At 37.2% G+C, this 15277-nt stretch overlaps 1 protein-coding gene across 4 annotated transcripts; it reads left to right on the forward strand.

Annotated features, from left to right (window-relative positions):
• The first annotated feature begins 2446 nt into the window (after positions 1–2446).
• Positions 2447–14156, forward strand: LOC132786015 (alpha-2B adrenergic receptor). Of its 4 annotated transcripts, none has more exons than XM_060792381.1 (6): positions 2447–2538; positions 7329–8137; positions 9423–9525; positions 9630–9755; positions 10231–10414; positions 11489–14156. In XM_060792381.1, the coding sequence occupies exons 2-6, from the start codon at positions 7561–7563 to the stop codon at positions 12455–12457; spliced, it is 1959 nt and encodes a 652-aa protein (XP_060648364.1). In that variant the 5' UTR covers positions 2447–2538; positions 7329–7560; the 3' UTR covers positions 12458–14156. The 4 variants fall into 4 exon arrangements, with proteins under 4 accessions (XP_060648364.1, XP_060648362.1, XP_060648365.1 ...); XM_060792379.1 differs by having other exon boundaries at positions 2472–2575; XM_060792382.1 differs by lacking the exon at positions 2447–2538 and adding an exon at positions 2604–2886.
• Positions 14157–15277: the final 1121 nt, after the last annotated feature.

A 15277-nucleotide genomic window follows, 5' to 3' on the forward strand; every position in this document is an offset into this window, starting at 1 on the left:
TAAGTAGGCGTTTTTGCCCATACAAAAGTATTTCTTTAATAGCTTCCACAATTTTCGTCTGATCAACCAAATTTTCAGGGATCATAACTACTATAGTTATTACTGTATATACCAAAATTCGTAACTCTAGCTTTAAAATTACGCTTGTTATTCGATTTTTTTGATTTGCAGGGGCGGAAGTGGGCGTGGCAAAAATTTGAAACAAACTTGATCTGCGTGCAAACATAACAAATGCTGTCGAAAAAAAATTATAGCTCTATAGTCTCTGAGATCTAGGTGTTCATACGGACAGATGGACAGACGGACGGACGGACAGACGGACATGGCTATATCGTCTCGGCTGTTGACGCTGATCAAGAATATATATACTTTATAGGGTCGGAGATGCCTCCTTCTACCTGTTACATACATTTCCTGCCGGCACAAAGTTATAATACCCTTCTACCCTATGGGTAGCGGGTATAAAAAATGAAAACCTAATCATCTTGGGGACTTTCGACTTTACGAGTTTTAAAATACTTTTTCTAATATGAAATCAATAAGACAATAAGACATAAAAATGTCATTCTATTCCTTATAAGAATTACGTATACGTGATATTGTTATGATCAATGCAATGCTACGACTTCTGAGTAGCAATCGAACTGTGCGGCTAATTTGTTTAATGTCTAAGCCAGTGTGAATACTAATTATAACGCTTAACGAATGTGTAGGCCATAAAATTAGTATTATATGAGTTCAGTATTATGTTAGAGTTAACCAAAGAGAACGCAAATAATATTGAAATAATTTCGAACTTACAGGATGCTGTGTGCAACTAATCTCGATTTTCATGCAACATTAAGTTAGTTGTCAGCAAAAGATGTTAAGGCGTATTTCAACATTCTGTGAAATAATTTTCGGTTTGGCCAGCAATCAATATTATGTGAAGCAAAAATAGTTATGCTGTCATAATGTGAGTCATATTAGGAAGATAGCCAGGCTCTGGGGTCATAAAATGTCGTACCCTGTGACGCTTTTGCAATAAAAACAATTACAATACAAGCATTCATGCAAAATCCATTATAATGGATATTTTGCGCGTGTCAGTGGGAAAAAGTGTTCAATTGATTTTACAAATGAGTGAGTTTTGCATGTTTTATTAAACAAAAGAAAAAGTTGAATACGAATGCGTAAAACCATTTTGATACTCTATGTAGGGTATGAAAACATTGCAAAGTCTTTTGCATCAAAAATTATTGTTATCATTTAGCGGGAATTCTCCGCAATCGATCATAAAGTCTAAATATGATCAAGTGATCCACTTCAAATGCGTCTTAAATACCCACTCTCTACGAAACTGCGAACTACAGGTCAGCGAGTTGAATGAAAAATTGGACTGGGAATCTGGGTATTAAAAGAGGCCGTTGCCAGTGTGAAATTTAGTGTCAAAATAAAGAAGTGGTAAGCTTAAGAATAGTATGCTCATGCTCCATGGTAATTAGCACCTTTTGTGCCTCACAGTCGGAGATGGCTCCTTTTGGCCCACCTACCGAGTGTTATTTCAAAAGTGGGAGTTGTCTTTGCGTGCTTTAGTCTAATTACGTGAACGAGCATACACATTTGCCTTGTGTTGTGTGTTCTCTGTAGCTTAATATATCAGTTACAATTCAAATGTAGCCATTTCTATGCCTGACAGTTAGTCCTTTACTCCTTAGTCCTTAGTCGTTTTGTGCATCCGCAACTGCGCATGCGCATGATTATGCATGTCTTCCCATTAATTCTCACCACAACATACGTTCCACAAGCGGAAGCGGGAAAAAGTATAATTCGCAAATGCATCGATAGATCGAATACCCATGATAATGAATGAGTATTATCAATCAATTTGCAGGCTTTAAAATGTCTAAAAATAAATGTGTTACAAATGTTTTTGTTTACGGGAAATACTTTGGGTAACAGGGTATCGCATAGTTGAATGGCCGAGGTCCCGAAAAATCATGGCGCGTTTGTTGCTACTAATTATTTTAAGTGCAAAAGTATTCACAACAGCTACAAGTCATAAAACGTATAAGGCACTCATAAAAATCTTTATTTAGATTACTGGCGTCTCTATTTGTTGTTATGTGGAATCTTCGAAAGACAAACACGAGTCGAAAAACCACAGCGATAAAAGGATTAGGAGCATTACTCCCCGACTATTTAATTTCAAAATGTGCATACACATACGAGTATGTAGGAGTATCTACGTACATATGAATGGGATCCACTTATTGGAATTGTTCTACTGCCGCCTTCTACTGTCGACTGCTACTTCTGCTTCTGATACACAGTCAAAGTCAAATTTCCCCACTCACACGCACACACACACACTAACACACTCGCACACACCGACCGTAGAGTCAGTCGTGTGGCGTGTATCTTTCGTGTCCGACAGCAAACTCGCAGATACACGCTCTCCGTCCGCCGAGCAACGAATATGTTACGCTTGTCAAAGCAGGCGGCAGTTTTGTAAGAGCTCTGAACCGATGCAGTCGCGTCTCTCGAATGTTTGACCGAGTGGGTGATTATTTATCAACAAAATCGTTAGACGAGTGTACGTCAAATTTTGATCAGTGCTATTTGTATCAATCACACCACACTGACATCAAATATCGTCGTAATACGTCGTGTCGTTGGATTTATTTGTAATTAATGTGCGACCTAGGACAACCGCAATACATTGAATAGTGAATGCGCTCCTTATCAGTAGTAAATGTTAAATGTTTTTTTGTTTCTGTCGTTTGTCAACAAATCAACAACAAACACGACAACTGAGTGCGAAATAATTAAGTTAACTTGCAGACTGCATAAACAAATTACTTCCACAGAGTGTGTTTTGGACGAGCCTACATCTACTATTACAAGGTTATTGTACTAGTGTGTGTGTGTGAGTGTGTGTGTGTGTGAGTGTGTATGTGTACTCAGAAGTGCTCGCATATATGTTCATGTTCATGTTCGTACTTGGACATTAAAGGGAGGCGAGTTTCTGAATTGCACAAAAGTCGAGAAGCCGCTTTAAGAACAAGGCCAGGCCAATTGTACGACAACAACAAAAACAACGAGAACAACAGCAACCAGGGCCATATAACAATCGCCAACCATAAATGCAAAAACTTTTCACTGGATCTCCGCGTTTCCCAGTTTCCCAGTCCCCCACTGAGAAATTCGGAAATTCAAAAAGAAAAACTACTCGTACCAGCGATGCATTTTAATATGTTTCAGCTGTGTTATCTGTCAAGTTGCGGTCGTAATGTGAAATTACTTATGGCCAAATGCTCCAGCAGCTGCGGTCTTAAAGTCATTACGGACAGCTGGCAATTGTTAATGGCATTATAATGCTTCGATTCAACCCAATTCTTTCATTTTTCGCAACATTTACATACCATAATATACTATGCATAACATCACAGTTTTCTGATTTCATTTCGCCCATTAATAAGATGTATTCTCCTCAACACAGAAAATAGAATTGAAATAAAAATAGAAAAATATAAATTTTTAAAGCTCTTAATGGAAGCAGCGGAATTGCTGTTAGCTTGTGAATTGGGCAATAAGAAAAAAGGTCAACAGCTGCCGCACAAAACCATAAAAACCAACTGGACCTGCTTACTAGATGTGCAACATAAAACGATGAGTCGAAATGCTAGACTAGCAGACACCCTCGATGCTCACACCTTTTCCGCAGAAATTGCTTTTCTATTTTATTGTCTTTGACGCATTTTCACCAGCCATTTTTGATAGGCGTGCTATTGGCCATATAAAAAAAAACATAGACATTTATCATACTCGTATATATCGTATGTATCTATTTACTGCACATATGAAGAGATGTCTGTCAATGTTTACAATTATTTATAGACGCTATAAACTCATAAGATATTGAACTTTTAGTGTGAAATAAATCTTCCATTGGCACAGCGGAAATTATCTATGTTCTATATGTGGTCAACAAACCCCAAAGGAATTTCCATTCATTTTTCGCTTGTCAAGGCAATGCTAATGCAACACTTTTGATTTCAAATGTGTAGCTAGATAACAACATATTACAACATGCTAATGGAAGCGACGCTATTGATATTGATAAAAATAAATAATAATAATGAGAGTGCAAACAGTAATAACTCTGCATGTGCAAATAACACTCTCTGTTATACTCCTAAATTGGTTTTAACTAGTTTAATCTAATGTGAAATTTATAACACACTCGAACTTTTGCGATTGATTGTGAAGAAACTGCCGTCTGTTTCGACGATTGAAATACTCCGATTGCTCTTGTGATATATAGTATGTATCTGGAAACAAAGGTTTTGCGACTTCTTCTTGCAAGCGTATAACGTATAAATAAAAATGAATCACCGATAGAATCATAATTCATGTGTAAATACGAGCACGAGCTGCAGAAGAGGAAGACCAAATAAAAAGCACAAAAACTTTATTGATTTACCGACTTAGTCTTATCTTAATCCATCTATTTATAAAGTTGAATTAAATGATACTCTTTTTTGTGGAATCGTGGTAGCATAGAATTCTATGGGGTACTTCAGACGTCAGCAGATTTCACGTCACGTGACGTCACATTATGCAAATAGCAGAGTTGAAATCAAAACAGTTATATAGTGCACCATATATAAAGCGGCATTTGTATATCTCAAGTTCCAAAAATTGTTGGCGTTAGAGGGGGAACAGATACGTAGAAGCGGGTATTTTTGAATAATTGCATTAGGAAATCGCTTGATTTGTTATCATGTGGGGGCGATAAGCAAATGTATGACGGCTTGATGACTGCCATAAGGCGCGTACAAAGTGTGTGTGTGTTTGTGTACGTGTGTATTTGAAAGTGAATGTGAAACAGAATAAAATATCCTAAATAAATATACTTATATTGATGAACTGAAAAAGTGCAAAAATAAAAAAGATACACACAGAAAGTATGTTTTATCCTAAGGCTTACATAAGCCTCTTCTTTCATTTTGTGTACATATTCCCAATATGTCGGTATGTCAGTCTGTCTGTATGTCTGTATGTTGATACACTCCAATGAACGCCCGCCACGGTGTCTATCGCGTTTTAGGTTTTAATTTGCTTATCACATGCACACACTCACACACCATCGCACACACACAAACACACACACATTCGCAATATGCTCGCACACTGAGACAAACGTAATCGCAATCAGCCATGGCATTTGGTGAGCGCTATCAGACGTAAAATAAATAATACTTAATGCCACATTATTGTCAGCGGCAACGTCGAGAACTGTCGATTTCAGCCATACTTGGCACTGTCCGCCTTCACCATAACTTCCATCAGTTTACTGCCATTTGCCGTTGTGACCTCATATTATACACTACTAAATACAAGTAAGTAAGTAGTGCGAAAACGCCATCAGAATCGAAGAGAAGCGGGAGGAATCGGACATTACCTCCCACATTCACGTCCCCCATCCACATCTCATTTGTGTTCATGGCGTCGCGTGCTCCTAAAGGTGTCACTAATTGTGCAATTTATTTTGGTCTTTATCTGTTCACTTTAAATACTATTAAATACTGCGTTCGCAGTCATATCGAGCGAGTTTACAGTGCATTGTGCCCTCTGTCTATATGTACATATATGTTATGCACGTTGATGTAACATTAGGAGCGGCGCACGTGCCGGAAAATCCACATCGACCATGTTACAGTCCGACGTGCCTAAAGGCAATCAAGTTAAATCAAATTTAAGCAGATTATAAAGAATTGAATGATACACGTAATTGGTGAAATTGCCGCTTCAAATTTTCTTTATGCAGCTCAATTTTGCAGCTGATTTGGCCCATTTAAATCCGTTTTGATTAGGTCCAACCTGCTTTGTAAAACGCATTTGGTGAGTGTATAAAAGGAAGGCTGCTCTGCTCTTCATAAAAAAGTTATTTAACGCCCCATCGTTATTAAAATTTACTGCTGTAAGATACAGCTTGATAATCTAATCTGATCCGTGCGGTTTCCTTGCTTGAATTAAAAGTTACACGTTTACTGTGGTTTGTTGTTATAAATGGAATGGTTTTTCATAAGCAACGGCAATTGATTGCCAAATAAATGCCAACAATAGTTAATTAAATAAAAATGAGAAAATTGAAAATATATTTTTAAAGCATTCAAAGAGTAGTTAAAGAAATTAAAATGAGAAAATTGAAAATATTGTTGAAAAGCATTTAAACATTGCGAAAATGTTTTAGCCAGCATATTTTAACTGCATTTTTCTTAACTCACTTTTTGCTCATTTCCATCGTATATTCATTTGTCATTTTAAGACTTTTACCATTAAGTGAAGAACAATAAAATTGTTGATTCGCTTGCCGAGAAAACAAGAAGCAAAACATAATAGATATTCTTTAGACCGCAGGGACTTATATAAAAGTACTTTCGAAATGAAGAAGCTTTAAATTTATATGCCCATGAATAATGCTCAAAGGGAAGGGAATAAAAATTGCATGAATCTCTTTTCCCAAAAGACAATCCAATTGTGTTCGAGCTGCCAACAAAAAGAACCGAAATTGGACAACCAAAAACTGCCAGTTAGAGGCGAAATAGAGAATAAGAGAAGCGTGTGACGTTGGAGCTAGCGCTGGTTGCATATAATTTGCATTTACTATACTAATCATATATGTATGACTTTGCTATGCATTATTATTCGCTTACCGTTCGCTTGAACAGCGCACACACACCGCTGCGCACCCCACCGCATCACGTATACGCACCCACTGCCCAAAAATTTGCGCACACAAAAGCGCAGACTACACAAACCGCATAGCCCAACACTTTGCCGCACACCACAACACACCAATCGCGAGCAGCCGTTGCCTCCACGCGCACACACACACTCACACTCACACAAACAAACAAGCGAACACACAAACACATTTGCACAAAGCTAACAAGCAGGAGTCCTCGCGTTGAGTGTGCTCGACTAGAAGACACTCTATATACTCAGGTGTGAAGTGCTCTAATTGTAGAGCGTTCAAAACGCAAACACACACACACACACACACACAATGCATTTTGGTTGAGTGAGAGCTCATTATGAGTTTTTCGCTCTTTTGACGTATGCTTTGATAACCTGACAGTTATATTCTTAGGTATAGTATGTAATAGGTAAACACACCTGTCACGCGGAACATTTGATGACGCTGCTTCTTTCTTATTTTGCTTTGCACTTTGAGCAACTCAAAATCAAGAGTGCAATAAAAATTGGAATTTCAATTGAGATCGATTGGATTCGTATCAGCTTATTAACTTTAATATTACCTTATTTTCGTATCGTTACAGACGATCGTTGATCAGCAAGCACCATATAACAGAAGATAAAAATAATAATCAAATGTGAAAAATGCTAAAATTAAACAATTCGAAATACTATGGCAAACATAAAGCAAAGTCAGACTAACTACTCAGCAAGCAGCAATAAGAATACAGCAGATCTTCCCTTCAACGTGGGACTTTAGCTACTATGTTGAGCCAAGTAGTGGAATAAGTTGAGCTGATTCTTGCGACAGCACCTATGGGTGGCCATTTGCAGTCGGATAATCGTAGCGCCTTATTCCCGCAACTGATGTATGTGGCAACAACTTTGCTTGCCACAAGCGGTGTTATTGGATTTCAGCAGAACAATTCAATTGCTTACGAAAATCTTCTCGAAACATGGAACTTTGACAATCGCACCCTGTCAGCAACACCCACGCCAGAAACCACAGCCGCAGCAGCCGCAACAGCAGTTGGAGCAACATCAGGAGCACAGCAGCCATCGTCTCAGTCAATTTTAAACGATTCGGTCCATGATGCCATTGACGAAACTGTGCCGACCCTAACAACATTCAATTACTACAACGAATCTGCCGCAGCGGCCGAATGGTCTCACTTTTATGATCTCATCTTATCCTGGCAGGGCATTTGCTTGATTGCCGTCTTCTCCACATTCATCGTAGTCACAGTCATTGGCAACACGCTCGTCATACTCGCAGTACTGACCACTCGAAGGCTTCGCACTGTTACAAATTGCTTTGTCATGAGCTTGGCCATTGCCGACCTGCTTGTCGGCATTTTCGTCATGCCTCCGGCTGTAGCTGTTCACCTCATTGGTAAGCAATCACATGCCCAAGGTGCCCAAATACTTTGAGGGCATTTTTCTACCTTTAAATATTCACTTTAATTATGCAACATTTGCTAAGAGTAAAGAACGTTTCATGATTTATTTAAATTTAAATTTCACACTTTCTAAATTTCGTTCAATTGGAATTTCCTACCAGTAATATATAATTGTACTTTTGTATTCTACACTGAATTATTTAAGGCGCGACATTTCCATTTTTAGATAATAATATCAAAATATTCACTTTAACTATGCAACAACTTATTTAAAATTTGTATTTCATATTTTGCAAATTTCCTATAAATAATATATGTAATATATTAATGGAATATTTAACTTCTAAATACTCATTTTAATTATGCAACGATTAATTCAAATTTTGTATTTCATACTGACTAATTTAAGTCACTTAATCTGAGTTTTGTGCCCATAATATATATATGGAAATTAATGCACAACATTTGTTAGTCAAGAGAGCTTCCAAGCAAAACTATTAAATTAACAGGCAGCCTAATGGCTTGAAAATTAAAGCTAAAATGTTTTTAATTCAATTTTCCAGTAGAAGCTACTCTGAATTAAATGAGCAACAGCGTCTGTTTTATACAGAGAAGCTCTTGAAGAAGAACAAATTAATTTCTCCCCATTTGCCAACTATTAACATAACATTTTGTCTTCCCTGAGCAAAAACTCTACTGTTAGCTGTATAGAAGTGCAATTGAGAAGCAGAAAACGTGTAAATGCCACACGAAGAGCAACAAGTTAAACCAACTTTTACACCTGCTCAAGCCTTTAAACTCGAGCAACAAGATTTAGAAGATTTCACTCGTGCATTACTAACTTAAACAAGGCATAAACTCCAAGAGCTTACATAGTTTTCAAAAAGATTTTCACAAAATTCCAGACCCACACCATTAAATTTCATCAGATTTACAGCCGTCAAGTATGCAGCAGTTGCTGCTTCTGTGGGTTGATTTAGGTCAGGTAAGCGGACAGGGCAGCGGACGGAGTCCATAGCCTTGGCATTTTGGAGAGATATTAAATTGAAATATTCGGAAGAAGGAAAATCAAACTGTCAATGCAAATAACCATCGTGTTTTTTCACTGCCAATATGCCAACAAAGAATACTTTTTGATTTACAACATTTGATTTCCGCTTTTGACAGTGGTAAATGTCGTACAATTATGCTAAGCACCTTATACTAAGCAACGCTATTTGGTTCGATTCTTTTATTGACTCTTTATATATGTAAACATACCATTATGGTTCTTTTCAGGCTCATGGCAACTCGGTTGGGTGCTCTGCGACATTTGGATATCCTTCGATGTATTGCTCTGCACCGCATCTATTTTAAGCCTGTGCGCAATCAGCGTTGATAGGTATTAAATTGGAGCTTAAATTATCATATTAAAGCAGCGGCAGCTCAAGCGTTTTCATTCTGTTTCTTTCTATCTATTTTCTTTTTTTATTTGCGAATTTATAGATACCTTGCTGTTACACAGCCGCTCACGTATTCCCGTAAGCGACGTTCGAAGCGCCTCGCGCTTTTAATGATTCTTATCGTTTGGATACTGGCGTTGGCCATTACGTGTCCCCCCATGCTAGGCTGGTGAGTACTATTATTATACACTCCTACGCTCAAGAGGCAGGCGTTGCTCTGGGAATACCATAGTACATAGAGCATTAACATATCTACGCAGTTATGTACCATACATACATATGTATGTATTCTTTACATCCGTGTGCTGAAGAACACCCCACGCTTTTTGCTTACCATAACAAATAATGTTCTTTTTAAAGAGTAGAATAATTTACGACGTTTTTAGACATGCATACTAGTATATAAATATGCAAACAGGCAAAAATTTGTCTACAGTTGAGCGTAATCGACATGCGAACACTCTGCTTCTGAAAATAATTAGCGGACTTTTATCAGAACCTGCATAAGCAATAAGGTATTCCCTTTGGCTTAAGATTTTTCGACAAATTTCTCAATTCGCACGAAAGTAATTTTAGAATACCTTTAGGTAGAGATTATAAATATTGATTAAAAACAAATTTCGCATTTCTTTGCTTTATGCTAGGTACGAACCGGGACGACGGGACTTAAGGGAATGTCGCTACAATCAAAACGAAGGATATGTCATATTCTCGGCGATGGGATCCTTCTTTATTCCCATGGCTGTTATGATTTATGTTTATGCGCGCATTTCTTGTGTTATTGCAAAAAGACATGACAATATGACCGACATAAATGTGCACAATAAGGTAAGCAATGTCTCTTATTATCTGTATTCTTCGATACATATGGAAGGAATTCAGCAAGTTTTATAGTTATCGAATTTATTGGAAATGTATAAAATGTTTAATTATTTCTTTTAACTGTGGCATCTGTCTCAACACTTTGGGCAAATGTTTGAAACGAAAGCACTTTTCATTGAAAGCAGAGTTTCATTGTTTAGTCAAAAACTTAAGAACGCAAATAAACAGGATAGCAGCACCTTTGCTTCAATCAGCAAATTCGACTCGTGCGCCAAAAATAATAAAAATGCCAAATTGCTTTCCGGAGAAATGGTAAAAGTCAAAAAGATGAAAAGGGCAAAAGCTGACGCGAGACGTTTATGCCATGAACACTGCGTATTGTGTATACATTATGCAAATTTCAAAATAGTCAAAATATACAACAGTCAAGTACGCAAGTGTAAATAGAGTATATGTTTGTCGATCTAGACCTGCTTTCAATGCATGTCAAGTTCATTGTATCATATTATATGATATATGAAAAGGGCAAAAGTTTATGAGATGCGTTTGTCATGAACCGTCTGAATTATATACATATTATGCAAATTCGAAATAGACAACAGATATCACAGTTAAATACACAGAAAAAAAATAAGTTGTCTCTATTTATTTAATTCTAACTTGCGAAATGCTTATGACTGAGTCATGTAACACTTAAGCCCAGGATCTTACATGAAAAAGAGCTTTGACCAAACACATTGAATTAAAATTATAAAGAATGATACCATGATTAGAGAATATTTTAGAATGTTAGGTTTATTTTGACATTTGAATACTTAAGTGGGATTCATTTAACAACTTATCAATCAAAGCCGAAAATACTTGATTTTTTAAGTATTTTTAAAAATAGGGTATACAGCGTTCGATCTAACCTGACTTCAGTTCAAAACAATTTCCCTGTAGGCATTTAAAGAAGTTTTCCAAACAATAGTTAAGGATTGTCTGTTGATCTAGACTTCGTGCTTAGTGCTAGTCAAACACTCGTCTTACTGTAAGCACACATTTAAAGAAGTTTGCAAACAATGTTCTATTATTACGCAGAAATTCAAACGTTACACGGCCGCCGATGTTGAGAATGAATTTTCGGAGCAGGAGCACAGTTCGGGCTACAAGCAAAAACAGGCCACGGCGCGGACTTTCTCAAATCAGACCATATCGAAGGATCTGCATGAGAGTGTACTGAGTGATAGCGACAATCTCGGCATGGCAAATTCAGGTGGTGGTCACGCTGGAAATTGCCAGTCACTGTTGGCGTTGCCTTCCACACACAGTGGCAGTGGCAGTGGCAGTGGTGGTGGAAGTGGAAGTGGTAAAAGCGGTTGCTATGAACTAACGCGACCCTCCTCTTTGTCCCTGAAACGCACGTCTACTGCTTCAACGACAATGACCACAATGACAAGTGGTTTGGGTCCAAGCAGCAGTCTATTAGATGCACAATGGCAGGCCCAACCACAACAACAACAACAACAACATCAGCAGCAACAACATCATCACCAACACCAACATCATACGCGCAACAGCCTTCAGCATGCACATCTTAGTGTGGGCAGTGCGGTGGTCGGTGGCGGTGGCGGTGGTGGTGGGGTTAACCGAGTGCGCGGCAACCATTATCATCAGGCAGCAGCAGCAGGAGCAGGAACAGGACCAACCGATGTGGCTAGTGCAACGTCAACCAATATGAAATCTCTATCGAATCGCATCACCTCGCTTAAAAAGGAAAATAAAACGACACAGACATTGAGCATTGTCGTCGGCGGCTTTATCGCCTGTTGGCTGCCTTTCTTTGTCTACTATCTCATCACACCATTCCTTGCCGAGCATCAGGTCAGCCGCATGCTGGCCAAGGCGCTCACCTGGCTGGGCTGGTTCAACAGTGCCATCAATCCATTCATCTATGCATTTTACAGTGTCGATTTTCGCGCTGCCTTTTGGCGCTTGACCTGCAAGCGTTTCTTCAGCGATGGCCAGAAACCGCAGTTTCCCACAAACACCATGTCAATCCGGCGATAGTTGTGGCATATCCTCACCTACACATCACCTCGTTCCTCCCCTCTACTGATAATAAGAATCTAGCAATTTGGCAGCAAGCTAATCATAATACTACTGCGACTGCTTCTAGGCTGATGGGAAGAAAGTGATTGTGAAACTTGCATATTATTATATCTTGTTCTGCTTAAATATAATCATCACCCCCACATACACACAGACACACACACAGAGACACACTCGCACACACACGCACAATGTAATTAAATTGTGAAAGGTGTAATCAAATGTTAATTTATGCAGTTTGTGTGTTGCCTTTGGGTGTGCTTTTCTCAGAGAGCCAAGGAGCTAAATATACCCACATGCTAAACAAATAGTTATCAAGTCAAGCGCAAACATGTTTGTACTTACATTTATCTAGCCGAATATTTAATACCTTTGACATTTAATCCAGCTACATATATACGATGCAATGCAATCAAGTAACAAATCAATATATTATACAAGTCGTTCCTATATCAGGGTATATCCAAACACTCGTATCATACACAATAGTAGGTCAAAGTTATCCAATATTCTAAACTATTCAAAAATATAAGCATTGCTCAGATCGTCACATCATCAAATTAATATGAAATAAAGTCAATAAGGATCGGGGCCAGGTCGAGGTGTAACAAAAAGGTTACCAATCATCTCGCTATCATAAATATTTTTAATTATTTTTATCGGTATGTACATATAAACACACAATTTTATAGTTTCTAAGTAGAGTCCTAGTATTTATGCACCCATTCTTCCCTGTAATTAAATTTGAGATTAATAACTATCTACTTCCACAGCAAACATCATAGTATTGTTCTATGTACCGAATGGTATTTTAAAACTATGAAATTAAATATACATACAGACAAACATATATATTAAAATTTTATTGTGATTTAGTGTTAATCAAAAAAAAAAAACAAAAGAAAAAGCAAAAAGAACAGCTACCAGAAAAAATACAAAACACATACATATGTAAACGTAGTTTAACTATATAATTTAGCATTTACTTAGATGTAATCCAGCAAGCTTGGATTAATATTATATAAATATGGCTTTAGGTTTGTGCAGTTTGCCATTATCAATAAAAAATAATTTACGGTAAAATGGCAATGCGCCATTTCGAAAATCCTTGCAAAAGTATAATGATATTTTAACGCGAATAGTACGACTTATATTGTATGTGTATATGTAAATGTGTACATGTGCGTAATAATGTGGCACATATTTATTATTCCATTGTTGTAAGTAGTAGCAGCTATAAAATGTAACAGTATTTTTGCTGGATTTACTCTAAAACCCTCATGTAAAATATCATATTCAAAGAACATGTCAAAACTTTATCGCAAAATTCCACTTTACCCACCGCTCAGTATCATTTAAACATATTATACAAGAATAAACTATGCACTCAAGTATGCCATACTTTATTTTTACGTACACCAAAGGAGTTGTTTCACTTTTCCTATACCTCGTATACATACAAACATAACATAATATAATGCATATTAGAAAATCAATTTTAATTCAACGCGGGTAACTAAAGAAATTCACAGTTATATTCATATAAAAAACAAATGCAAGTTGTGGAGGCTCTTAACGTATTGTACTTGTAATATTAAACAATATACAACAATTGCTTAATCATTATAAATAGGAAGTAAAAGAACAATAAAACATTTCCCAAAAAAATTATACAGTTACATATTGTTTTTTGGGAGGGTCGAAACTAAAGCCAAAAGATGGTTATAAGACCATTTATAAATAGGCAAAGTCATTTAATCCGACCAGATAAAGTTTAGGAAAGTTTCTGTGTGTACTTAATCATATATGTACATAACATGCATATGCGTGTACACACACGTATTTCTTGTAGTCAAAGTTGTTGAACTTTTTGTGACTGCTTCATTAGCTTAAAATGCAAAATGATTAATTAAATGCTGCAAACTCGGAAGTAAGCCAATGGATGTAAGCCTGTGCAACTAGTCGAGCTGAAAAATACTTGGAAATTTTCATGTATGTGTGTGTATGCACACAAACCATCAAACCATCTCATTGTTTCTAATTACACGACGGTAAATATGTACAGACCATTCACTTTTTTTATACATTTATGTACATACCATACATATGTATGTATATGTATGTAAAGTCAAATGATGTCAGTGCAAGGAGCCATGGCAACAACAACAAAAAAAAGAATCCAAATTACAGTGGCTTCAAACTCGTTTACATTGTGACAGCAAAATGTGTTTTAATTCATTGGAGACCCTTTTTCCTTCATTCTTAATAATATATGCATGTACATGCATAAGTATATATATATTTAAATACATACATATGTACATAGGTATGTTTGTGATTACGTAAGTCTGATGACCGCATTCTCTGTTCTTTTTTTTCTGTATTTTGTTTGTTGTTGTTGCTGCTGCTGCTTTCACCCTTTTCAAAGCTTACTTTCGGCTTTAAAAAAATTAAAAAGAAAAGTGTAAAAATGCGACTTCCACAAGCAGCCACAAGTGCTCGACCATTAAATACCCCATGCACAGGAAAGAGATTTGTAATTCCATACAGATGCACTTGGGTCCTGTTTGCTGCACTCCTGCTCGATGCTTAGTGCTCGGTGCTTGCTGCCTCGTCTGCTTCTCATCGCATCTGGCTTCCGTTTTTATTATTCAATTGGGGAAGTTCTGAAACTGGTGTAATTAGCAAGCTGTGCCCATCAAAGGGAGACTGCATTTAAAGTAATATGTGTAAGTAGCAGCATATACCCTGTTGCCCTGCTTAGGAATCTATGGAATT

The sequence above is a fragment of the Drosophila nasuta genome, chromosome 2R, assembly GCF_023558535.2.
Source record: "Drosophila nasuta strain 15112-1781.00 chromosome 2R, ASM2355853v1, whole genome shotgun sequence".
NCBI lineage: Eukaryota > Metazoa > Arthropoda > Insecta > Diptera > Drosophilidae > Drosophila > Drosophila nasuta.

Excerpts from the sequence above, each read along its gene's own strand:
- LOC132786015 (XM_060792381.1), top strand. The coding sequence starts at position 7,561 with ATGGGTGGCCATTTGCAGTCGGATAATCGTAGCGCCTTATTCCCGCAA. Across the intron at positions 8,138-9,422 it reads TGTAGCTGTTCACCTCATTG|GCTCATGGCAACTCGGTTGG; the intron begins GTAAGCAATCAC and ends GGTTCTTTTCAG. Across the intron at positions 9,526-9,629 it reads TGCGCAATCAGCGTTGATAG|ATACCTTGCTGTTACACAGC; the intron begins GTATTAAATTGG and ends GCGAATTTATAG.